Source organism: Corylus avellana, chromosome ca11, assembly GCF_901000735.1.
Source record: "Corylus avellana chromosome ca11, CavTom2PMs-1.0".
In the NCBI taxonomy this organism is placed as follows: Eukaryota; Viridiplantae; Streptophyta; class Magnoliopsida; order Fagales; family Betulaceae; genus Corylus; species Corylus avellana.
This window is the reverse complement of record NC_081551.1, coordinates 16,886,471-16,914,282: the sequence shown is the minus strand read 5'-3', so window position 1 is coordinate 16,914,282 and position 27,812 is coordinate 16,886,471. Positions and strand designations below refer to the sequence as shown.

The 27,812-nt window shown below is 33.9% G+C and overlaps 2 protein-coding genes across 2 annotated transcripts; both read right to left on the bottom strand.

Moving 5' to 3' along the window:
• Window positions 1–2,681: 2,681 nt before the first annotated feature.
• Window positions 2,682–6,193, bottom strand: LOC132165611 (SPX domain-containing protein 2-like). Its single transcript, XM_059576244.1, has 3 exons — window positions 5,781–6,193; window positions 4,141–4,267; window positions 2,682–3,475 (listed from the first exon to the last, which is right to left on the bottom strand). Exons 1-3 carry the CDS (start codon window positions 6,054–6,056, stop codon window positions 3,015–3,017), a joined length of 864 nt encoding a protein of 287 aa, XP_059432227.1. The 5' UTR covers window positions 6,057–6,193; the 3' UTR covers window positions 2,682–3,014.
• An 18,690-nt stretch (window positions 6,194–24,883) lies between these two features.
• LOC132166328 (ethylene-responsive transcription factor WIN1-like) lies at window positions 24,884–26,072 on the bottom strand. The gene is made up of 2 exons (XM_059577131.1): window positions 25,874–26,072; window positions 24,884–25,783 (listed from the first exon to the last, which is right to left on the bottom strand). Exons 1-2 carry the CDS (start codon window positions 25,951–25,953, stop codon window positions 25,252–25,254), a joined length of 612 nt encoding a protein of 203 aa, XP_059433114.1. The 5' UTR covers window positions 25,954–26,072; the 3' UTR covers window positions 24,884–25,251.
• Window positions 26,073–27,812: the final 1,740 nt, after the last annotated feature.

Sequence of the window (27,812 nt, the reverse complement as noted above, 5' to 3'; positions counted from 1 at the left end):
AAAACATTACAAAGGCTAATAGTTGTATATTCTGAAACTTTCATAGGAGTTTTCAATTTCAGAATTAAAGCAATATACGTATGATTCACCTCTTCATCAAACAAAACCGAAGATAAAATTTTAGAACTACATTGCATACCTCATCGCCTATGGAGGGCCAGTGTTCATGATAGAATGCTGCAGGAAGACCATCGGGCCCTGGCGATTTGAGAGGCCCCATCTGTGAGAGTGCAGCACAAACTTCTTCCTTTGTAAATTCCTTAGTCAAAAGTGCATTCATAGAATCAGTCATCGTCCGTTGGAGCCCATCAAGATATTCCAAAATTCCATTCGGATTAGAGGTAGTAAATATATTATGGAAATACGATGTGAAGCCAGCAATCACCTCCTCAATCGTAGAGCACTCACCACCCCTCTCATCTAAAATACAATGAATGTGGTTTGCCCGTCATTGTTGGTTAACACTAGCATGAAAAAATTTCGAGTTCTTATCCTCATGCTTGAACCAATGCTCCTTCGCACGTTGCCTCTACCCCATGTCTTCCTGCTCCAAAAGGTCGTTAACCTCCCTTTGTACTTGCACAATATGAACCATCTTCTCTAGGCCCTCTTCCTGTTGGAGCACACAAAGTTGTGCTGTTTTCAGGGCAATACCCTTTTCAACAATCCCGTGATTTTTCCTCCGCCAACATAAAATCTCCCTTTTACTCCAATCTATCTTGCCTTCGATTTCTTCCATACACAGCCATGCCATATTTTAGCCTGCCAAACCTATTTAATCTTCTCACGGTTCTCCTCAAACTTCCCCCACCCAGCCTCATAGAAAAATCTAAGAGTTTGCTTCTCATTCCTTGGACCCGCTTGCATGCCATCAAGTGAAGAGGTTGATTAAAGCTTCTTCCCAGCTAGGACCTCCGCTGACATAGCTTGGAAAATCTCCAACCAATCACCATTAGCCGTGACTCTATCAAGTCATTCTTGGATGAAGTGATTGTGTTTCCTTTTATTGCTCCAGGTATACTTAGGACCCGAAAAATTAAGATCATGGAACTTACAATACCCCAAAGTATCTCGGAAATCCTCCATCCCCCACATAGGTCTCCCACAAACGCCATGCTTCTCCGAGCTTTCTAAAATCTCTTTGAAATCTCCAAGACACAGCCAAGCAGATGGTTCCATACGCCGAAGATGACGAAGAAGATCTCATGCCTCTTTTCACTTTGTGACATCCGGGTGACCATAGAAGCCCGTAAACTTCCAAGGGGGACTAGTACTATTTAATTTGACCACAGCATTGATAGGCCTTCTTCTATAGTTTTGAATATCAACTTCAGCCTCATTACTCCAAAATAATGCCAACCCGCCACTTCTACCAACACTATCTACCACAAACACACTTTCAAAACCTAGTTTAATCTTTAAACGATCAAACTTGTGTGTCTGTAGCTTGGTTTCCATTAATAAAATCAATTTGGGTCGCTTCTCCTTCACCATATGGCAAGGGTCTCGAACTGACCGAGGTTTCCTAAGCCCTCGGCAGTTCCAACTTAGGATACTCATGGTGTCTGGTAGGACTGCGAAGTAACCACCGCCAATATATCTCCACTAAAAAGACTACTCTGAGTATTACCTCTTCTTTTTTTCTTCCCATTCCATATTACCTCTTCCTTTTTTCCTTCCCATTCCCACAGTATCCAGACTACCCCCTTCCTCTGCAATTCTTTTCCCCACAACCTTGAGGTCCTTGTCTACGGCCCCTACCCCCTCTACATGGTGACGAGCTTTCTTTTTCAAGGCTCTTAATTTTGTATTATATCAATATTAGAAGGCATATTAACCAATGTAATTGAATAGAGAATAACTTACATAGGGAGGTTGCACAAAAATCATCTTTTGTGCCACCAATAAGAAACTGATACATCAGCTAATTTCATTAGACTTGTTCTACAAACAAAAACTCAACCGCACTATATTATACTCCAAAAAAATTAAAATTAATTTTTTTATTAAAAAAAAAAGCAGATTTAACCGGCCACCCCTCCCCCACATTGGGTGGCCGGTCGCCGCCCCCAGGCCATGGGGGGTGGCTGCGCGGCCACTCCCATGGCCTGGGGTGGCTCTATGCGATACCGTAAGGCCATGAGATTTGGCGACGACTCCACCGAATCGGGATCGCGGGGTGGTGGCCGCCGGCAATAAAGGGGGGCTCGTGACCCACCACAGGCTGGGGGGTGGCCGGCCAGAGCCACCCAGCTAGGCCATAGGGAGTGGTAGGTGAGCCACTGATGAGTGGGGTGTGACCCGGCCACCAGTCGGTCGGGGGTGGTGGCCATACACCACCAATGACCTACTCGGTGGCCGTGGCTCACCAGGGCCATGGGAGTGGCCCGGCTGACCCTGCTCTTTGAGGCGGCCCGGCCACCAATGTGTGGGGGGGAGGGGTGTGAGCCAGTACTTACTTGGTATCTACTTTTTTTTTTTTTTGTAATAAAATTAATTTTTAATTTTTTTGGAGTATTATTTAGTGTGGTTGAGTTTTTATTTGTAGTATTAAGTCTAATGAAATTAGCTGATGTGTCAGCTCCTTATTGGTGGCACAAAAAGTGACTTTTGTTCAACCTCCCTATATAAGTTATTCTCAATTGAATAACATTCTCACATGTTCAGATATATATATCAAAGTACAAGCTTTTGCAAACATATTGATAGGGTTGTCTTTCTCCAACTTTTACAGTCTCCCTATAAGGCGTTTTGAATGTTCGAATAGAATAACACTACTCTTCACGCCGGCTGAAAACGTAAACCAATATTGCCAAATTTGGAAATACTGCTCACTTCCATAGAGCCCAAAGATTCTATTATACAGAACTTACGATTCTATTGAATTCATTTCTGGTTTTGGCATTGTACATGTGTTAGTATCTAAGGCATCATAAGAGATGCATGAAAAGGAAACACAAAAAAAAAGTAGATCATATAAAAAACAAATGGGACATATTTGTCTCACTTCCTTCCTATTTGGCTACTTGTTCCAGGACTGGAATTTTATTCCACGTTTCCTCAAGTCCACTAACTTGCAGCGGTGGCAATGAAAAAACGCTCACTGTTGAGCTTCCACTCCGAATTTCCTTCAAAACCCGTAATGCTGATATAGTGCTCTTCATGTATAAGCTCTTCACATACTCTATTTCTGCGAGTTCCTTGGGCATTCTGAGCCCATCATTCCTGTTAGGGGCAGAAGTTGAAGGATCTTGATCGCACCCTTCCTCCCCATCAGCTGCCCCAGATGAAGTCGGGGCCGGCGGCAGCAGCTCGCTTTTCGGGAACAGCCCGTCCAGCATTGACTCACACTCCTTCACAAGCTTGTAGAGCAAGTCAGTGGTAAAGAAGGGCTGTTGCAAGACCTTTTGAATGAAGGGCAAGCGAATGAGGGCACCAGTTCTTTTGTCATATTTCTTCAGTATTTTCACCAATCCTGTTGAGAGCATGTTAAGGTTTCATTAAGTCAAGTGAGCATTTATCTTTAAGACTTGGATGATACTTTTGCATAAATCATTAAGTAAACGATTAAATAAACTATATACCAATACAAAATATAAGAGATCATATGTAGAATCTAATGCCAACCCACTTTTTGATTAACCAAATCGAATTGAGTATATCTAATTGCCAAAACCGTACAATTTCTTATTCCTAAATGGTAATCGTAAGTCAAAGTATCAAAAGAACTTGAGCATCTTCAAATTTATTGGAGGTTTAAATATTAAAAGAACATAGACATTGTTGAATTTGTAAGGACAACAATCCATGCAGAATTCATCATATTATAATTGAAAGCAGATAATGCAAGCATAGTTCCAGATTGTATTAAAATATGAAAAACTTGTTGTTACAAAATGTACTGCTACTCACGTGTAACTCATTGGCAAACCCTTCTAAGAAAAAAACAAAACTTGCGCTGAGAAATTGTCTTGCAGAATATTCGTGAAACCAGGGCCAAAAGGAAGCATATGAACCACAATAATGTTTGATCCCCAGAAATTGACGGCCTACATTCATATATTTTGTCCTACAGCTTAAATAACCTTTTCCCCTTATATCATATTAGTAAAGCATAAAGTAAAAGAAAAATAAAAGTACCTGTATAGTTAAGTGCGCTGTAATTCTCCAACAAAACCATCTCTCCGTGGAAGTCCACTATCTCCTTCCGAATTTTTAACATCTCTTCATTGGAATCCTTTGCCTTTGCCACCCTATCTTGTAACTCCTGCAATCCCACCACAACACAAATTGTCAACGCCGACGCATATTAAAAATCATCTATTTCTTCTTTCTTCTTTTTGTTTTCATTCATCAAAAGGTTATAGAAGAGCAATTTGGTGAAATGTACCCATAAATCTCACGTTCCAGACAACAAATGCATAGATCAGACTCTACTAACTATCATTCAAGTGGATTGAGACCCATTTGAACACAGCCTAAAACTTTTATTTTGAACAGGTGGGTCTTGAACTCCTATATATACACTCTCATATTAACTCATATTAACTGCCCAAATTACGATAAATCCCGAACATGAATACTTTCTCCTTGTTTTTGCGAGCACGTGTTTGATCCCAAAAACCCATAACTAAGATGGAATATGCCGCTAGGGCTTGCCAATGAATTGGACAACCAACCACAACTATTGTCAATACGTAGTTTAACTTGATCCCCTAATAAAAGAATCATTTTTGGTCTACGAAAATAGTAATCAAATCTTAGAACACATGAGTTTTTGCTAACCATCCTCTCTTTCTTTGGTTTTCAACACATAATACTAAAAAATAAAATAAAAATTTTGCAAAATTTCTAAGTCAAATCATAGAACAGAACAGAGTTTACTAAAGATCATTGACCAAAAGCAGCGGGTTGGCAAGTATGTGGACCCAGACGGCGTTTGTCACTAACGGAATATACCGCCAGACAGATTCCCACAATGTTATTAACTGACGCAAACAGTAAACGTGGGTCGACGAAAACAACGGCGACGCCACGACAAAAGGAGTAAACGTTTAGTATTAAAAACTCCCTATAATTCTCTTCTCATGTATTCGAAGAACGACAAAAAGGAGTAAAGTTCTTTCAATCTCATCCACTACTTTGAAATTCCAATTGTTTTTTCATATTAACTTTTCTATAAGGAAAGCAGATATAATTTTATAATAATTCCACCATTATCGAAGTAAATACCAAACAAAATTTCAACCATTGATTTGGGTAATCTAAAGACTGAGATGCGACAAATTCCTTCCCCTAGAAATCCTGATCGAAATGCGTAACGGCTCGTGACAGTAAACGAGGAAAAACGTCCACGTCCGGAGCAACTCTACGAGATTGCGGCCAAAGCCAGACGAATCCCAAGACACTTGTGACGCGCACTACTGGCGCAAAATAGCTTCAGAGGTGCAGGCTAATGAAGTTTCCAGCACCTATAAGCTACCGTTTGTGTTGTAACAAGAAATTGATTTTCCTGGAAAAGTTGTTTCCCCTAAAAAAAAAACTAGAGGAAAAGAAAATCACAGGCAATTCCTATTTCCTAGTGGGTAGATAATTAATGACAAATATAGCGAGTCGAAAGAATCAAAGTTTCTAAGTTAATGAGAAAACAGAGGAAAATAAAACGAGAATTGAAATTTACGCCATCGTATATATTTTCTCGGCAACCAAACAGGTCATAGCTAATTTATAGAATACCGCGCATAAAGAGAAAGAGAGAGAGAGATTTGAGAGAAAAGCACCTTCAATCTGATAATGTATTCCTCCTCCTTCTCAACGAAGAAGGTGTTGAATTTTTCGAGCTCGTTCTCCAGCAACCGAATGAAATCGATCTCCTCCTCGGACATGCCCTCCTTCCCATCAACGGGTTCGGCTCTGAGCCGCTTGCTGGGTCTCTCGCCGCCTTTCGGCTCGAGGAGCTTGAGCTTCTTCTTGAGCTCCTTGTAGGACAGGAACTTGTCCCGCCATTCCGGCAACGTCTCGTCGATCTGGTTGCTTAAGCTCTTCCCGAATTTCATCTCTCAAGTGTATGATGGGCGTTTGGTTGCCTAGAAAAACTGTGAAAAACAGAGGGAATGTGAAGGAAAAAGGAAAAATCTTGAGGGACAGAGCGTGGTGATGGCGAGGAGAATGAGTAAGGAAACGGTAGGGAGGGAGAGTGAGGGTGATATAACGTTTACAGAACAGAATATTCGAGGGGTATAGTTGGAATATCCGTTTGTTTTGTAAGAGTATATCTCGGGTTTTATTCCTTCTCACTTCTCAGTTCTTAATTTTAATTTTTTATTATTATTTAATAATTATCTTTTGCATTGGAAAAGACATGCGCGCGCTGCGCTGGTATTATTTATTTATTTTCCCAGTGGCTCAGGGAAGTGAAGCCGGATTGGTGGGTCTGACTGAGCGAATGAGCTGGCTTCTGGGTGGCAACTTGGACAAATTATTTCCTTTTTTATTATTATTTTTTTATTTCTTTACTTTTTCCACGATGTCAACCTGAGAGAACAAGAATATTCCATGGTTCTCTGCCGTATGGATTTATTACGGCATATGTGCTATTGAAATTGTAGCATTTTTTCAACGGTTTAAACTTAATTTTAATTTTTTTTTAATAAAAAAAGAAAAAATATAATTAAATTTGAATTGTTTAAAGATGATGCTACTCAATATTCTTAAGTGTTCATCTCTCTTTTTATTTTTTTATTTTTATTAAAAAAAAAAAAGAAAAAGAACAAGTGAATGTGAATATGCCACGTAAACAAGAATACAGAGAGATAAACGCTTGAGAATGTTGAGTAACATTTTTCCGATAGAGTTTTTCTCCAAGTTTGGAATAACTTTTTCCAATCTAATTTATAAAAATAATATGCGTTTATTTTTTTTAATAACATGTGAAATGCATATGATTTAGGAAAGTGCTAGGGAGCCAAACTAACGTGGTAAGGGTTTTAAAATTTAAAAAAAAAAAAATACAATTATTTCTCTCTTGTCTGCCACTCACAGTTTGCCACGTCAGTTTAAAAAAATTTTCGAGTTCATTTGTTTAGCTCCCTAGCACTTCTCTATGATTTTTAATAAAACTTATGTCACCTTTGTCTCTACTATTAAAAAAGCATATACATGTCATTTTTATAGACTGGGGTTAGAGGAAATTCCTCCAACCCTATTTGGAGAAAAATTATATCTGCATTTCTCTTGTTGAAAATACTATAATATCTATCCTGTTTTTTTTTTTTATGGTTTTTTCAACTGTCCAAATTTAATTACAAGTTTTTTCATAATAAAAAAACAATAAAATTAAATATGGACAGTTAAAAAAACTAGAGCACATATGCTGTAATTTTTTTTATAGGACCTAAAATAAATCCTTTGTTTGATGGTCTTAATCAATAATCAATGGCCTTCTTTAATGGAATAGGATATTTCCATTTGGAGTGAAATAAAGTATGCTTATTTTACTGTAAGGTTTTGTTTATTATATGTAATGGTGTATATGATCCGAACTTGTCAATTAAAAGTATTAAATAACGTGGCAATGTATATCACTAAATTAATATATAAAATTTAATATTGACTATAAAACAGCTCAGGCTCTCTATTGGTATAAAATAATAATCATGATTAATTAATTATAATAAATATCAAATCAAGTGATCTAAGCAATGCTGATTTTTGCACCATTGCGTGATAAGTGAACTCAGTTGGCTAGTGGATACCAATGTTATTCAGAGTATTTTTGAAGTTATTATTATTTTTTTATAAATTATTTTTGGAGTTATTTTATGATTTTATGATATTTGAAAGATGTGTGTGACTTGAAAAGATTCTATAAGCTAAAACCAGGGGTCAGCGGTGAAACGTGTTGAGACTTGGGGGCATGGAATTTCCCTAATTTTTACATATTTTCTTATATATATAAAAGTGACTATGAAAAATGTGATATATTTCAGTTGAGAATTGAGTATATTTTCATCACGTTCTTTCTCTCTATGTTGTAACAGTGCTATGAGAGCAGTTATTTATTGACGTGATAATAAAAATTAACTCTTAATTTTTTTATAAGTTATAATTCAATGATTGATTTTCACTATCACATTATAAAGTTGTATGATAATCATATAACAGTCTACTAAATAATATTATTGTTAATATATATATATATATATATATAGAGAGAGAGAGAGAGAGAGAGACAGAGACAGAGACAGAGAAAAAAACACAAAAGAAGTTATACAAGCTTAAGTGATAAGGGTCTTAGTCTTGGTGACATCCCCATCAGATCTAATGTTCTAATTCTCTTGAGTGCAAACAATTTTTTGAGGTCACGAATGTTGGTGAAATTGGAGACTGTAGCGGATATAGGAATTTATCTTAATAAGGGCAGAAATAAAATAATAAAATGTATTGAAGTTGTGGCCTACAGAAGACACTCACTGCTCAAACAGAAGAACTTTCATTATAGGCCTTACAGAACAAAATCACGACGTAGTAGCAGCAAACAGCAATGAACAAGCACAAATATATATATTGTCGTAGCCTAGTAGGTAAAAAGTTGTATAAAACACTCTCTCCTTCAGTTTACTTTGATTTTTGGGCTAAAATTTGGGCTAAGCTGAGTTTTATAAGGGCTAAAAGTGTACCCGCCTCTATGTGTATCTGCCTCTGGTTGGAGTTTTACTTGATCCATGTAAAGTGAGCATCGTGCACAAGTCTAAAGTTTACCTAACAAGATTGAATACACTAAGTCAGAGGATTGAAAGGGGCGAAGAGAAAGCATGTAACACCCCAATCTCATAAAGGGACTACGTGTTCTGGAGTGCGCAATATAAAATTTTAAAACTCATCAATAAAATAAGGGCAATGAAAATAAAATACTTAAAATATTCAAAAGAGATTTGTATTAATCAAACTATTAATTCACCATACTTAGAAGAAAACTTTAATCATTAAAAAAAAAAAAAAACTCTTATTAACTACTCTGTGTGCCACAAGGCACTTGCCTATTGGTTACCGTGACCTTTATCGACGTCATCTGAAAAATAAATGGGGAGAAAATGGGTGAGTTTGGGAAACTCAGTAAACGAACACATAAAAAATTAAAAAAAAAAAAAATTTAAAAAAAATTGAATTCTTCAATAATTTATGAAATGTTTTTATTGTAAAATCTCTTACTTCTTGGGGAATTCTTTTGTAATTTCATACATAAAGAAACTCTAATTGAAAAATCCTCGGGAGACAATTTTTCTTTCAAAAAATGACATTTACTTTATTAAGATATTATAAATTTAAATTTTTCCTTTCCAAAATAACATCACTTCGAGTACATGCTTTCTATCTCTCTTTTATTCATATATCTTCTATAAATATGCACATAATCCATCTCTTTCTTTCTTTAACAGTTTAGGGCTTTTGAAAAATGTTTAAACTTTTCTTTTCAAAATAAAAATAAAATAAACAATGTGTGTAGCAGTATAAGAAACAATATTTGAAATTTATAGTAAATAGTTAAACGGGAACAATATGATTAACAAGTCAATAAAGACCTTAGAACAAAAGTTCTCCCCCCACTCCCCCCCTCTTCCCCAACTCTTTCCCCCCCTTTTCTTTTTGCTTACTTTTCTTTTGTTACAGGCTCAAGTGTCATCGCACTGGGTGTGTTGTTCATCATTTCTGTCATGCCTTTTTTTGGGGTTGATGGGGCCCTTAGATCTGACTATTCAAAGCTCGATCTATGTCCCTTCGTCAGACCCACCTCGACACGCACCCCTCCATTGTGCACACCGGCCTGCTCGGGCTAGAATCATCTGGCAGCCTTCCTCCGGTGGTGCTTTATGGGCTTTTGTGCATTTTTTTTTTTAATTTTTCCTGTATTTTCTGTATTCCCTAGAATGTTAGGTTGAGAATGTGAATAATTTCCTAGCTTGCGAGTCAAGGAGGATGAGTTTCGGTAAGAGGATGTTGCTACTTATGTATCGAATTGAGTCTGTCTAAAGCAGACTTATTATTATAACTGAAAATTAGTCATGTGTTAGCAGATTTTGATGTCATAGATAGGTCTTGAATGTCAAATTGTTATGTATGTATTTATGACTTGTAACCTTATAACTTCAGCTATGATTTTTTCAAAACTTTTACTTTATGATGTAAGAACTTTATGCTCGTGATTCTTCATCAATTAATAAGACTGGAATGATTTCCCCTTCAAAATAAAAAAAAATAAAAAAAATAAAAAAAAAAAGTCAATGAATGAAATGAATCAATTAATTCTTATGTTATGTGCTTGTGAATATGATATATTTTTTAACATGCGGTGCTTTAACCCTATTGTGAATATCATAAAACTCGTGTATCAAAATGCTGGAGTACAATTAATAATATATGCTAAATACTCCAAATCAAAAAACCCTAAATGCTGTCTCTCGACCCATTCTCCTCAGAAAACAGTTTTGAGAGGAGGAGGGAGCAGATCTTTTCCATCCTCCTCTCCCCTTTCCCTCTACTCCCCTCTCATACCATCTCCCTCCTTCTTTTTTTCTTTTTTTTTTTATTTTATTTTATTTTATTATTATTATTTTTTTATTTATGTTTGTAGGTGTTCTTTGACCAGATTAGCAATTTCGGCTTCTCTGCTATATATCTGTCCACCTTCCACCGTGTTATGTCACCTTCCACCGTGTTATGTCATTCATCTCCTCCCTGCTCGCTGCTGCTGCTTGCTGGTTGTTTGTTTGTATTTTTTGTTTTAAATAAAAAGTTTATTCTCACTAGATCTGCACTCATGAGTGAAGAGGAATAATTAGGTCTGAGGGGTTATTTCCCATGACCTAGATAATTAGGTGTTAGGTGTGAGGGGTTATCTCTCACGGCTAGTTTAACTAAATTTTGTTAGGAAATTTGGTTACCCATGTCTTAGATCTAGTTTGCTCGGAGTAGATTTGCTATTTAACTGTATTTATACATAGGTTAGCGATAGATAACACATGATTGTAAGAATTTTTATTTGTATCTATGACTTTGTAACCTCATATCTTGTAGTTATGATTTTTACAGAGTTTTATGCTTTGTGCTATAAGAGTTTTATGTTCATAATTTTTAATCAATAAAATTCTCAGATTTACTTTAAAAAAGAAAAAAAATGCCGGAATACAAACCACAATGTAAAATCATTTAACTTAGAGAGAGACTTTTTCACAATAGAGTTCAAACTACAAATTTACTTGACATGCATTGTTTTTAAATACATTTTGATCTTAAGAACCAGCTTTCAAAAGAAAGAGATAAAATTTTTAAAAGAAAGTAGCTCACGTCACACACAAGAAACGATCGGTCCACTTTTACTTGCTGAGTTGTTGACTCACCTTTTATTTTTTAACTTGTGTTTTGCCTTGATGTATTGACTATTATATTTATATAAGATGTCTTTTAGAGCTCTAGCATTAAATTTAAAAAATTTAAAAACTCAAAATATATTTGGTGAATTTTCCTAAATTTAAATATTCCAATTTTCAACTTTTGTAGCTGTGTTTTGTTAATGAAAAATATACCAAAATGAGAAAGAAAGAACTTAATTTAAAGCAGCGGCCCACAGTGATGGCGAGTGCAAGTTGCACGATGGGATGGCTTGCGTTTAAGGAGAAGATATATATATATATATATATGATCGGTGGAGGAGCTGAGAGGAAAGGTGAGCCGCCGTGAAGCCGAGAAAGAGCTGAAGCCGAGCGAAAAGTGGAGCATTCCTCGTTTATGACGCATGGTATAATTCCAAGGAATTAGGAATATCCATTATCTGTTACCAAGAAAAATGATTAAGAAGATATAACGGCTAATCGGTGCGAGCGATCTTCACCGACTCGAGACGGCAAGGTCAATGGGGGGAAGGGTAAATCCGGAATTAAATTATGGCGATGGGACTGACCACGCTAGCACGCATTGAACGTGGCCGAGTTTGCACATTGAATTTGAAAGGATACAGGTGGATTTTTTTATTTGGACTATTTTGGGTTTCCCAGAGAAGATTCGGATTTGTGTTTCGCATATTCCACGTGTAGAACTCGATATCCACACATTCTTGGAAAAATGGTCCCCTAATCTTCTGACGCATTCACAACTAGACATTTGCCCATCCTTCTCAAAGCTACTTTGCTTTCTTTCTCCTCCCTCGTTTATGGTCATAGCTATGGTCATACATAAGCCGATAATTTTTGAGACGATTTATAAATATGTTTTTATTTGTTTAAATGAATTTTAGGTTGTCCAGTCACCTATTTAAATAGATTTTCACAAATTTCCAACGATCCAATTTAAAGAAAATTTTCTTCAATCCATTTTAATAAATGTCAAACGTCTTTTAATAAGTTTGAAATCCTCAAAAATTAATATTTGGGTTCTTAGTTCAATAAAAGGGTAATAAATGACTGTTAAGAATGTTAAAGAAAACTGAACAGGATACGATAATATCCAGTTAGTTACTCTTTATAACTATAACTAGCTGGATATTATTCAGTTCAAATGAATTGTAGAGGATCCTAATTCAAAGAAAACATGTGCACCCCATATTAGTTCTTATTTTATAGAGACCTTCTATTCTTCAATCAACTATCCATCTTTTATTCTTCTATTTTTCAAATTCACCGTAAGATCGGGAAACCCCACATCCGGCGATAAATTAGGGGAAGATGAATGAGAGATAGAAAAATAGCATTTCTTTATATTCTTTTTAACCTTCTTCCTCGAAGTTTCTTTTACTGGATCTACTTTCTCCTCCTCATCATGTCCTTGTTGCATCTTGGTTAGCTTCTTACACTTGTTTACTTTTGCTTGAAGTTTTAAGAAACATCTTTGTCTCATCTGTTCATTAATTGCGCATATAACAAGATTTTGCATGTTTTTGGGGGGACCAAACATTATTCTATGTGTGTAGGATAGGTTTGATGTAATAGGTATAATGGCAAGCTCAAAATGAGGGAAACTCCCTTTGTCGTTATTGTTTCTATAAGTATGAATCAAAACGATTTGATTTTGTAAAAAGGGATTGCTATGATTTCATGATTCACAAAAGCATATATTATTGTCTCAATTTTCAATTTTATATAGTACTACTAGTTATTATAATAATATATCAGTACATTTTGAATTTTAAAGATGAGCCGCGTGAGTCAGCGCGCCAGAAAGCCAGTAGAGTACTTTCTTAAATATAATAATACAACAACTGTAAAGGCTTTGCTTATTAATTTTTTTTTTTTTCTTTTCCCTTCTCAAAACCAAATCATTAAGAAAGTAGTTAAACACAAAACACTCCTAAAAAGGCAAAAAATAATTTTTAAATTTTTAAATTTTTTTATTATGAAGTAGTACACTAACGAAATCAATTAAGTTTTTTGACGGAATTTGACAATAGTAAGTAATTTGTTTTTTATGCATATCTTAGGGAGCTCTCAAAATAGTTTGATACCACATGAAATTTATTGCAAATCAAGTAAATTACAAGGATTGATTTTGTAAATTAACTTTTATTTGAAGAGTTCAATAAAAAAGCTGTTAGCTAACTTTACCTACTATGAACATTTTCTCTAGTCTCTTTTGTATTTCCTTGTCATCGAAGTTGATCACAATTGATATTATAGATAATACCAACATCAAGAACATTAGCATATAATATTCCCATTCATTTAATTATATAAAGTTATAATTTAAAATATAGTTAATCCGGATAGGTATCTCCCATCAATAGTACATGAAGTAGAGATATTTTTATCAGGATATTCCCATCGTGGAAGTATGCTTTAGTTTTTTTATTTGTACTAGTTTCTCTTTAGATCAAGGAAAAGATGCAAAATCATTGAAGTTTCTTTCATTAGTAAATAGCTCCTTAATATATAAAAATTGGCTTAAATATCTCCTTAGCAAACAAAAATGACAAATAACACAATAAGAAGATGGGCATCGGATTGATTGTACGTGATTCTATGAGAGAAGTGTTGGCTACTTTGCAATCCCCAAAAGGTAATATTATTGATCCAGTTGCAGCTGAATCTGTTACGACTTTACCGGCAATTATTTTTGTCAAAGAGATGAGGTGGAATAAGGTAGAGCTGAAAGGAGATGCATTACAAGTGGTGCATGCAAGCTTTACAGAAGGAGGGACAAAGTTGGTGCCGTTATGGCCAATTAATTGACAATGCTCGAATTGTGCTGCCATCTCTTTTACGATGGAGAGTCTCTTATGTTCGACAAGAAGCAAACGAAACAGCTCATAAACTAACAAAGAGTGCACTCATAGTTATGGATGATGTAATTCATATAGAGAAAACCCCTTAATGTGTTTTTGATAGTGTAATGTCCGAACGTATTGTTCAAAATATTCATCAGTGAGGAAAGGAGTGACCGGTTTCAAAAAAAAAAAAATGATAAATAACTCTCTGCTCCCAACTTTTGAATAAAATTTTGACGAAAACCGTCAATTCACAATGTCAATACCAATAACATAATGACAAGTGTCATCCATAATAATAAATATAAAAAAAATTTATAAAAATATAAAAGTGGTGGTCGCCTACATCCAATTGGCCAAAGGGGTGGCTAACCACCTTGTTTTTTAATTTTTTGTTTTTTAAATTTACATTAATTTTTTTTTTTTTTTTTTTTTTTTCAGATTTGGATTTTTTTTTGTTTTTTTATTATTATTATTTTTAATGTAAAGATGATTTTTTATTTTATTTTAGGGCTAATGTGGCGGATTGATGATTTTCATCAAAATCTCATATGAAAGTTGGGAGTGGTGAGTTATTTGTTATTTTTGCTTACCACAGATAAATTTAAGCTAATTTTAATATCTAAAGGAGTTATTTGCACATGGCAAAACCCCATAAACTAATTTTACATTTATCCTTACAATTAATGACATATAGCAACTCATTTTCCACTCAATCAAGCCCATCAATCTTTTGCTTGATATGATCTATAAAGGCCTCAATTAGTACTCTATTTCTCCTAGCAAGTGGTGGAGCCACATGGCTCTCCCAAAAGTTAGTATGGAATTCTTCCAAAAAAAAAAAAAAATAGCTGTGGAGAAAATTTTCCATTTTCATGCTAAACATTATATTATATATATATATATATAGCAAATGATCTATATCTATTTATCCATGTTACTATCCTTGTGGCACTTTTGGTCCCAACAATGTTGAATTCCGGCCTTTGCCACGGTCTCCTGCTGAAAATATTTTTGCCGTAGAAAATATACAAGAAGCCCAACAAAAAGGATTAAGCCGAGAAGATTAGGCTTAGAAAAAGCCCAACGACAAGCCCAAATAGCTAGGAGACTGTTTTCAAAATATCTAAAGAAATGGGCTTCATTTCCCACCATATAGAAGAAGTCAGTAAAGCTGTAATCAAAGTTTTGATTCTATAATGCCTCGATTCACATGGTGGGCTTCTAACCACTTGAGGCAGCTTCAAGTATTCTCATGATACAACGTGAATATTGTTTTCTAAACAAAATATGAGGGACTGATGGGGTAAATGTTTTTCTGCTTTTTTTAGAATACAATATCTACTTAAAAGGAAAAGAACACCTTTAAGCATTACTCTTAATATATATATATATATATATATATATATATGAGATTTATCTGTCTAAATAGCGGTCAAACAATTTAAAATTTATTTAAACAAATCAATGAGTTTCGTATATAGTTTGTCATATTAACTGCACAAATCGCTACTAGCTCTGAGTTGGTTGATATTTTGTAGGCATTCTCTGAAACCAACTTGCCTAGACGCCTATATGTAGGGGTGTGCAAGCGGTTGTGGTTAGTGATTATTGGCTAAAACCACTAACCGCAATCGCTTCGCTTAGGCCGTTAGCGTTTATTTATAATCGATGGTTAGTAGTTATTAAAATCAATAACCGCTGGTTGATATCCGCTTTTTATATATGAGCTTTTTTATAGTGTTTTGAGTATTCTTTGTGCTTATTTTAAATAATTTTAGGGTTTTATTTTAAATAATAAGGTTGTGCATTATATATAAATATACATGCTTGTTAAAACACTTAATTTAACGCTATTCTTAAGACTAGAGATTGTGTATAATATATATACAACATGCATCAAGGCCAGACTTCTTTCATTTGTTCTAGCATGCCTTTCCTTACTTTGGCGGAGTTATCAATTAGGAATTGGTGAAGTATTATAGCAGACAAGTATAAGAAGATGAAGAAAGCTTAAAAGAAAATTGCAGAAACACCAACATTTCAACTCTAAGTTGTAGAAAGCCAAATCCAAATAAACACCAACATTAGGAAATCCAAATACAAATCCAAAGCATTACAAATCTAAAATCAATCTAAAAAACACCAAAACATTATATTAAATATATAATATAGAGTAATGATATAAGGAGGACTAGTCCTTCTAGAGTTCCCCCAAATGTGATGTGGCATTTAAAATTACTAATATATCAAAATTCAATAATGATCATCTCAAATTCAATAGTAATTTAAAAAGTCACGTCACGTTTGGGAGGACTAGAGTCATCCTTATATTATTACTCTATAATATAAATATATGTTAATATGTATAAGGGTAGGCGGTTAGCAGTTATTAACTGCTTTCCCTTATCTCTAAAATTGATAATCGCCATGCCTCAGGCCATTAGCAGTTTTTTATAACCGCCTACTAAAGAGGTTATATGGTTATGCGGTGAACGATTACAAGTGATTAGCGGTTATTGAATAGTTATAACCGCTTCGCTTGTATATGGTGATTATATGGTCTCTCATTTGAGTAAAGCTTAAGAACACTTTTTTATTTGAATTTTATTAGATAATTTTTTTTTTCAAGCAATAAGTGAAAGTGGGCACCACTACAACGAACAAATAAAAAATCTTTTTATCCGAAATAATAAAAAAAAAGAGAGAGAAAAGTTCCCAAGCATTACTCCTCTCCGCTTATACCGGAAGGTCATCAAAGTCAAGCCTACCCTTTATTAGACCAGCCCGTGTGCAGGGGGGTGGGGGGGGGCCAGGTTGGTACAAAAGTCTGCAGTTAATTATTTATTTGGTGCGTGACAAGTCAGTTCAAACCACGTGGCATTGTGTTAGCGGCTGTAACATGGAAAAGTTGTTCCCGTGAGACATGGGCTATTAATTATTTGAACCATGAGTTGATAAAATTAAGGATCCAAGGCGCATATTGTGAAAATTGAAAAAATCCGAAAACTAAGTTGAAATAGCCAAAAAAAAAATATATATATATATATATATATATAAACTAATCTGATTTAAAAAAAAAAAAAAACATCATGGGTCGTTAACTACTATTATTATTTTTTTCGTGTCGGCAATTGCCTGGAGGTTGTAGGTCTTATTTATAATGTTACCAAGCAGTTTTTCATCATTTTTTTTTATATTTAAAGATCAAAACTATTTTTTGTTTTCTTATGTCAAAATGCACTTCAATAGCTTCCATTAATCATTATATATATCGTTAAAATATTTGTTTTTTTAATTATATTATATATATGAGATGAGAGATGAGAGAGAATTGTGAGATATGAGAGGAGAGAGGAGAGAAAAGAGAGAATCATTTTTTTTTTTTAATAATCATAAAGATTGCAATAGTGAAACCCAAAGTAGCAATCCTAACGTTTATGGTTCATTTAGGGAATTTGCTGTGAAATTTTTTATGTGATTTTTTGAATATATTTTCTAAACTTAGGGAATAGACTCCCTTATAGGGAGTCTGTTGAGAATGCTCTTATATCTCTTCCATTCACCTTCATGGTACAGTACGTTGTAGGCATTCTGTTTGTTTTTCTAGCTAGTTGGGTCACTTCTCATGAGTTTGTCCTACAAGATAAGGGAATGAAAATGTATTGTAAATGTACCAAACCATTTATATATGATGTTTGTCATGGCTATGTTATGTCCATTTCTATCCATTATCTTGCCCCAAGTGAATCTATGCCCCATCTCAGTAAACACATTCATGGAAACTCACATTTCAAGCAAATTTCACTCTCTTCCTCTTCTAGGAAAAATGGGTATCATTTTTGTTCTACCTTTGTTGTGTTTGGTTTCATATGTTTTTTTTTTTTTTTGGGTGCACTAATGTTGCATGAATGATATCCTAGGCAAGAAAATACATTAATGAGTAATGCTTGTCAGTCATAAGTTTTGACCATCGTCCGTTGTTAATTAATTTTGCGAGTGGATGTGATGATTTCCGTAAAAGTTTTACTTTTAAAGTTCTATTTGTATCCGCGAAAAACAAACTCATGACAATTTCAAAATCGTTTAAAATAGGCCATAAAAAGAGGTACAAAGAATACTCAAAATACTAAAATAGGTCCAAATGGGTCGTTATATATGAATGCATCTTAAGAAATGAACTAAAAATTTGGAATGAAAATATAAATACAAATTAAGTAAATAAAATACATACAACTATATTGTTAATGTAAGTATACTGATATTGCATTGCTATATTACACTTATTCCTCCGGTTAAAGATGACTTCTCAATTGGATATTCACAAAGAGAAATGCTATATACTTTATCATTATCTCACGTGGCATTGTTTAATCCATCGTTAGACTATTATTTCTTTTAACACTGGTTACCCTAAGAGTAGATAGGCAGTATCACATGATCAGCATAACGAAATAATATTGGAATAATTAAAACCCTCTCAATTTCATTTGAAATTTATAATATTAATTTCACATCTAACAAAGTAATATGCTAGAAATAATCTTCATTCCTTAATCTTTAATTTCTATGCTAGCTAGCTTCCATTTCTCTGGAGATGGAATGAACATCCGTTCAATTATTGGTAACCAGGAAATTACCAAGAAAGTGATGGAAACCACTAGTTAAGAAATTATAAAAGAATTAATTCATAAAAGAAAAAGAAAAAAAGAATTAAAAAAGAAATAACAAGCTATAGTACGTACTGTCCCCTCTGCTACCTATATTTGCATCGCAATTTCGTCTCCTAAGACATAGCCTTGGAATATTTGACTGCATTTGGAGCTACCTACGTACGTACGTATATGGTGAAAGTCTAGTCTACTACTGCTAGCTTTTGCAGTTGGTTATATTATTAGTCTATTCCTTGTTCCATATATATAATACAATATTTAATGATGTTTGTTTGACCAGAAAATTAGCAATTGGATGAAGTTCATGCAAGGAAAATTCAAAGGTTGTTCTTTTTGTACTTGCAAAATACAAAAGGGAGTGGTCAGAAGAAGGCCGTTGGTTGAGAGACCCGAGGCATTTTGATGCTCAAGTCAGTAAAGTTATAGCCGACGAAGAGTAACTTAAGGCTTAGCGAAAGCTTGTAAAAAAAGGGTAAGAGAGTTTCTCTGAACGTAGACTGGGTAAGAGATATCAAAAGGAGTGCTTGAAATTCTAAGCCAAGAAGGAGATTTGCTTGTGGGGTACTATCCCATAAAGAATGGGTGCACCTTGTTATTGGTATTGGGGATATGAGATAGTAGAAATGAAGATTACAACTTCAAAAATGTATAACTGTCTAAAAAGTCTTCAAAAGTTTAATGCTATTTAATTAGGTTTTAAAAAAGAATAACGTTACACTTACTCTCACTTCTTTACATATTTTTTTTACACTTATACTTGACTTTTAAAATTACCATTGAATATGAGATAAATTTTTATTGAAATTAAATCAATTTGTGGTTTTAAAAGTCATATTTGAGTATAAAAAGTTAAGAATAAGCTTAGCATTACTCTTTAAAAAATAAATTGCATCCACAAAAATAGTTTTAATGAAAAAAAAATTATAAAATATATGCCAAACCAGAAGTTACCTTGAGAAGAAACCTGAAGAATGTAATATATATATATATAGTATCAATATTGGGTTTTTTGATACGTCACCATTTGCAACACGTCACTAATTAGTGACGTGTCATTAGTAGCACATCACTATAATATTTAAAACAAAAAGTAAAAATAAAATTAAAAACCAAAATTTAAATTTTCTTGTGATGTGACTTAAGAACACGTCACAAATTTGTGACGTGGCATAAGGGCACGTTACAAATTTTTGACGTGCTAGTACACCACGTAGCACGTCACAAATTTGTGACCTGCCATCACAAATCTCAGGTCACTAATACCTTTTTTTTTAGTGATATAAGTTCTAAAAGGAAGATGAAACTAACCATGATTTGGTCGAGAAAGAAGAAATAATAATAATGTGCATGAGTCGACTATCAAGAGTATTAAAAATATTATTATTTTTGCATGTTAGCAGTTGGTAGCTAGACAACTGTCGGCAATATATAATAAAAATGATCTCCCAATTTTTGTTTTAAATGACAATTAAAGAAACAAAGCCTAAGAAAACATTGACATATATATAACAACCCCACACATTTTAATTTAATTTTATATTTATCTTCAAAAAGCTTGGGAGTTGGATGGTTTTTAGTAACTTTTTAGGCCCCAGACCCCATCTCTCTTTGCTGGTATTATTGGGACCCTATATAGCTGAGCACTTGAATTATAATTTCAAAACCCTGGTACAACAATTTGGTGAGAAATTAATCTGGGACCATGCTGAGGAAGACCACCACATAATCCAATCACATATAACACGACATTAATTGATGGCTACTAACCAACTACTTTCCCAATCCTGATTTATGTTCAACACCACTGCATGCCTCGGTGTTTAGCATGTTATGTTTTTCCACGACAAACACCTGTTCTGTTAAAAAACCAGCCTTGTTTTCTTCTGATCATGACTTTCTGTCTTGTCTTAAAAACATGGAAGCTATTTTCAACGTGAATATGGACATACCTATACTATTTTTTATAACTCGTAGGATATCCGAGTTGACACCGTGCAAAGCGCTCTTTTCACATGAATCGAGTAAAGTTTGAGCTTTTGTCATGCGAGCGTGGCCTAATGAATTGTTTTTTATTTGAAGTTCATATTATTATTATTTGAAACCAAAAGATAGATGGATCAACATTTGCCTTTTCTAATTATTACTTCTTAATTTCATTCATTAGTGGATTAGGATCCTCTCAGATTTTCTAAAATATGAGATTCCATTCATATTGAAAACTAAAATTAAAATTACTTCGATAACACACAAACTTTTATATTTGTTTGGATGGTTAGATATAATGGAGCGCTCAAATTTAAAAATTTGAGTATCTCATATTTTTAAAAATCTTAGTGGCATTTCACAAACCCATGAATCAAAATATTAGAAGAAAACCCTAAATGCCGTCTCTCGGCCATTTTCCTCAGAAAACTGTTTTGAGAGGAGGGAGCAGATCTGTTCCCTTCTCCTCCCCCCTTCCCTTCTACTACTCGATCCCTGCTCCTACCCTCCTCCTCCCCTTCGGGTTTTTTTTTATTTATTTATTATTATTATTATTATTATTTTATTTATTTTTTTTATGTTTGTAGGTGTTCTCCGACTAGATCAACAACCTCAGTCTCTCTACTATGTGTTTGTCCACCTCCCACTGTTTTGTGCCGTTTATCTCCTCCTCGGCCGCTGCTGCTGATTGATGGTTATTTGTTTGTGTTTTTGTTTTGAATAAGATGTTTCTTCTCTCTAGATCTGCCCTCATGAGTGAGAAGGAATAATTAGGTGTGAGAGATTATTTCTCAAGGCCTGGATAATTAGGTATGAAGGGTTATCTCTCATGGCCAGTTCAAATAAATTTTGTTAGAAAATTTGGCTACTCATGTCTTAAATCTAATTTGCTCGGAGTACATCTGCTCTTTAACTGTATTTGTACATGGGTTAGCGAAAGATTGAAGTCATAAATAACACCTAATTGTAAGAATTTTTGTTTGTATCTATGACTTTGTAACCTCATAGCATGTAGCTATGATTTTTACAGAGCTTTATGCTTTGTGCTATATGAGCTTTTTTGCTTTGCTCCATAAGAGCTTTATACTCGTGATTTTTAATCAATGAAATCCTCAAATTTTTATTATATATATATATATATATATATATATATGAGTGGATCTTAATCCGTTTCAATGACCTAGGTGTCAACATATCTGGCTGGCCCTAGTGCCTGTTTTACAATTTCATGCATGGCCGGCCCTAGTGGTTGTTTTACTATTTCATGCTAACATATCTGGCCGGCCCTAGTTCTCTATTTTCAATGAATAGGAAATAAATTACTTTATGGTTAGAGTACTTTTATTATATTGCATTTAAAGTATATGAATACGTTATTATATTATTAAATATAACAAAATAAAATTTTAATCATAAAAATAACTAGTTTCATATCCAACCTTTTTTTAAATCTCTGCAATTATTATATATATATTGCATGGCATTTTTTGCATGCATGTGTATCAGCCGGATATTCCCTGTTTTTTCAGTTCTTTATTTATTTTTTATTATTATTTTATTTTTTATTAAATTGAAAACAAACTTGTAATTTTTTACTCATACTGCATGTTTATAACCTATAATTGTGTGCACCATCAATATATAGCTAGCTAGCTCTTCATGACCACTACATACCAACCAAGAATCCACCTAACATTTGAAAATTTTGCACCCAATCTGAATATGATGGTTTTTCTGAAGGCATATAACTATTTCATAAGCATATACTATATCATTCTAGAGAGTCGGTAACCAGATTTAGGGTTTGTTTGGAATTGCGTTTGAAGGTTTAAAAGTGCTTTTAACACTCAAAAAACCCATTTAAAGAAAAAAAAAATATTCGTTTGGTAAACAAATTTAAAAGTGCTTTTAAGGGTCAAAAAAACTTAAAAATGGCCAAAAAGTACTTTTGACAAAAGCTTAAAAATAAAGTTTTTGTCCGAAAACTCTTTTTAACTTAAAAGCTATATTTCTCAAACACAATTCTAGACAGGCTCTTTAAGCCCCTTTCAAAGAATTATAATAAGCCACTTGAAGTATTTGTACAAGAAAGCAAGTGATTTGAAATATGTGAGAGATCATGTAAATATTTATGACATTACGAGGAAATATCAAATAGATTAATTACTTTTGAGAAAAGTACAATTAAGTCACAGATAGTCATTATCACTTGGTTTACACAATAATGATGGTTTTTTTTTTGATAAAATGAGTCACTTATATTAATCAATCACAATAATAATGATGGTTGCTTTTGAAAAGAAACCATCCAGATCGATGCATCATCTTTTCAAAATGCCAAAGACGTCTAATCAAATATAAATACAGAAAGTAATTACTCTCGGCCCCTTTATATTAATGCCTAATATAGAAATATATGGTCAATCAATGCACACCAATCACCTTTTTAAGTTAACAGAGTTTATGGAATATTCTCAATATTTAGGGTGGTTTAATTGGAATTATGTTTTTTTAAAAAATATAATTTAAAAATAGCAATTTAAAAATGTAATTTTTTAAAACACAGTTAAACGTTTGGCAAAATGATGATTTAGCCATTAAAATTACACTTTAACCTATAAAATCTTAGTTTTACCTTTAAAATTATGTGTTTTCAGAAAATCTCCTTATCTACGATTTGAAAATGTAAAAAATCAAAGTTTTTAAATAGTAATTTTTTAAAAATGAAATTCTAAACAATCAATTTTCTCTGTAATTTGATTTAAAATCGTACATTTTTCTATGAAATCGTAATTCCAAACTTACCCTTGAGTAGGTAAGGCTAGGGAAAAAAAAATGAATAGCTCTCACTAGCATTTTCAAGGTAGCTAGGATGGGGCCAAATTGATTCAAAGATTGGACCTAAGTTGGGTTATTACACAAATGTTAAAATAAGCTAGCAAATATTTTCAAAGGAAAAACAGTTGACTACCTAAAAACTAGCGAACACATTCTGGTTTATATATGCATTCACACCGAATGCTTTAAGGAGGCATCTTCTTCAAAATTAAAAAAAAAAGAAAAAAAGAAAAAAAAAAAGGATTGCACCGTAGATCTACTCTCCATTTTTTTTTTCTTTCTTTTTCATCGTTTGTTTATATATATATATGTTAAATTGGTCCTTCATATATGAAACATCACTATTCATCTTTTGGGGGTGAATAGGTGTTCAATGACAAACTTTACCAATTAAAAATAAGAAAGGCACATTACACACATAATGATCAATGAACAAAAACCCAAAATATAAGTGCATTAAATTAATAATGCCCTTGAATTTTTGTTAACGAAGTGTAAAATTTTTGAAGAATTCTTTAAAAGAAAAATCACTCAGAGGGGCATTGAGCCCCGGGAAATTCCATTATAGAAGAAAAGTTTTACAATTTGTTTAATTAAGTACTCAAAAAACCTTTGTACACTCCCCAAAAAAAAATGTAGTACTATTCCAAGCATTTTCCTTTAGTAACCCGCAAAATACTTTTATTTGTGAAATTTATTCTGGCATAACCAAAAACAAATATATGTTGTAAATCAATTATTGTTGTGTACTTAAGTTTTGACCATATTCATAGGTCACGCTTATATATATATATGCTTTCGTGACCGTCTCGTATGCAAAATACGAGTAATTTTAGAAGTTATTGCTGTGTCACTTTTATATCTCTCTGAAAATAAGATGACTTTTAAAATCACCACTTAATCAAAATTCAATAACAATCAATCACTTTTATTATTGAAATCAATAATAATTCAATAAAGACTTTTAACATTACTCGTCAAATATACTTCGTTAAAATCCATATTACATATTACATATATCAAGAATGCCAAATGCACATGAAAGAGAATATATATATATATATATATATGGGTGAAAAAAAAATTAATACATTGGTCAGAACAATATGAAGCTTAATCCACAAAAAGGATATTGGTACTAAACAAACGCAATTGTATTATAATTATGGTCACACATACTATATTTGCTCAAACCTCGTACATTGGTTTGGTTTTGGTATCATATTGGTTTTGCTACGTACAAAACCCAATTACTTATCATCATCTCTTTCTCTCTGTGCACATATACACTTATATAATAAAGAAAACAGAGAAACGGTAAATACTATAATTTCATCCAACGTTCATCTAACAATGCTGACATGTCATTTCCGATCGTCATGTCAGCATTGTTAGATTAACATTGAATAGAATTATAGCAAGACAGAAAGCTCTATACAAACACAAGACTTTTCTATACGTATACAACTTTAATTATATGAATAAATATAGCATGAGATAATGAGGTCAGAGGTAAAAGCTTTCCTCTCCTGAAGGGCTAGGACAATTCCCGTTGAGAAGCTCCTCTATCATTTGCAGGGCGATTCTCTCCTCTTCATCCATCTCTGCTCGGAGTTCTGGCCCGGTAAACGCGGGCCGGGAGTCGGAAGACAAAGGCAATGAACTGTTTTGATCAGCACCGTCCACGGCGGCATTCTTATTCCCCAGCTGAACGGTCATGATCCAACTCGAGTCAGAGCGTTGACCGGCACGCTTCTGCCACACCCCGATATGAGAGCTCTCGGTGTCGAGCCTAAGACAAGTCATGGACGGCGATGGCGCCTTGCTACATTTCCGAAGCTTTGCATGCAGGATTTCCGACAAATCCTTTGGCGGCGACGGCGGCGGATCCTCGCTCCTCATTGGCTCCCCGGCAGGCGTTTGAGTTATCGGGAAGTTGGTTTTGGCGTTGCGGCCGCTCATCAAAATGGCGGCTTGGTCGTACGCTCGAGCTGCCTCTTCGGCTGTCTCAAATGTGCCTAGCCATATCCTTCTCTTCCTGTGTCGAAAAAAAAGTCAAAAAATAAAATAAAATTGCTTCGTCGAAGGAGAAAAGAAATTAAGGAGAAGTTGGTGGGGGCAAGATTACAGCAAAGGGTGGCGTATTTCGGAGACCCAGGAGCCCCAATGACGCTGCCTAACGCCTCTGAACTTCTTTGAATGCACCATGTTGATGGGAGAGAGAGAGAGAGTGTATGTGTGAAGTACAGAGGGAACAGAGAAGGAAGATATAGAAGTGTGGAGTGAAGGTGTACGTACAGTGTCGGCGAACCGTATTGCTTGTAATAAACATTGCTACCTAAACCCTTCCATTATATAGCTACAGACCTCCCCGATATCGATATATATATATATATATATATATATATATATATATATAGAGAGAGAGAGAGAGAGAGAGAGAGAGAGAGAGCTTCCACCCAATAAATGGTATGCTTGACCTGCACGTTTTGAGTCGTGAACGAAAACGACTTGCATATAAGTAATTAGCTAGTAGGGTTTAAGAGGGTTAAACCCTAATCCGACATATTAATATTTAGGGTTACAATTTTTTATTTGAAATTAATGGGATAGGGTTAAAGAGTCTGACCTATTAGATTAAACGTGTTAAGTTAGAGTTGATTTATATAATATTATATTTACGTTTCAACACGATTTGAACCAAACATGTAAATACAACAATTTTTGTTGGCAAGGAGTTAGAGGGGACCGAAAATTGAAATGATAGCGAGATGTGGCTAAGGGTGAAGTTGAATATAATATGGCCACTGTCATAGTTATGAGAAAATAATGTTTGTCCTCTCTTTGTTATATTAGGGCTGATCTAGATAATCTTATATTCATATTTCAATACGATTTGAACCCAACACATAATAAATACAACATTTTTGTTTTTTTTGTTTTTTGTTAGCCGAAGCTAGAAGTGACTGAAAAATTGAAATGATAGCAAGATGTAGCTAAGGGTGAAGTTACTCTGGCACGACCACTATCATAGTCAGGAGAAAAGAATGCTAATTTTGTTGTCTCTTTATGTTAAGTTATGACTTATCTATATATCATCTTATACTTATACTTCAACATAATTTGAACTCAACATACAAATACAACCATTTTTTTGTTATTTTTTGTTGGCGGCCATTGGTCCAACAAAAAAAAAAAACCATTTTTAATTTAAGTAATGGTCCAAGGAGTACTGTATTGTATTACTTAAGAGATGACGTACGTAGAGGATCTATAAGGGAGGTCCAGCTTAAGCTGTGGTGATCCCAATTCTAGACGTCGTTTTAATTCATTAAATGGGCAATTAAGAGCCTTCAACTATTCCGTTGGTTTAATTGGTTTTGTATTTAAGATTTGCAAGGGAAGGTGACAGATTATTAAAAGGAAAACAACGCATATGACAAAAAGCAAGGTGCTAGACACCACAAATCCTGCACATGCATTGTGGTTGGAAAATATGTTTTTGGTTGGTTTACTCACTTTGCTTTTTCGCTTAAATATATATCAACTTCGTAATGTGATAATGAAAGTTTAAATATATATCAACTTCTTAATGTTTCTGGGGATAAATGCATTGAAAGCAATAGCCAATATGGGGCAAGTAATTCCCATCTGGCAACATCTTCAGATCGAGTGCTTTTTTTTTTTTTTTAAAAAAAAAAACATTTATTTTATTTTAAGGAAAATTTCACTGAAGACTCCTGAACTTTTACCCATTTTGAAATACCCCCATAAACTTCAAAATCTCTCAATTTAGTCCCCTGAACTTTCAATTGCTCTCAATTTGGACCCCTCCGTCAAATTTTAAACGTTACATGACGTTTATACTCCTGACTTTTGTATAAAATTTCAACTTCCAAAACGATTTTTTATTTTAAAAAAAAAAACAAAAATTAGGGATATTTTGGTCTTTTTTTTTGTATTTTTAACTGCTAAAATTGACGGAGGGATCCAAATTGAAAGCAATTGAAAGTTCAGGGGACTAAATTGAGAGATTTTGAAGTTTAGGAGGGGTATTTCAAAACGGA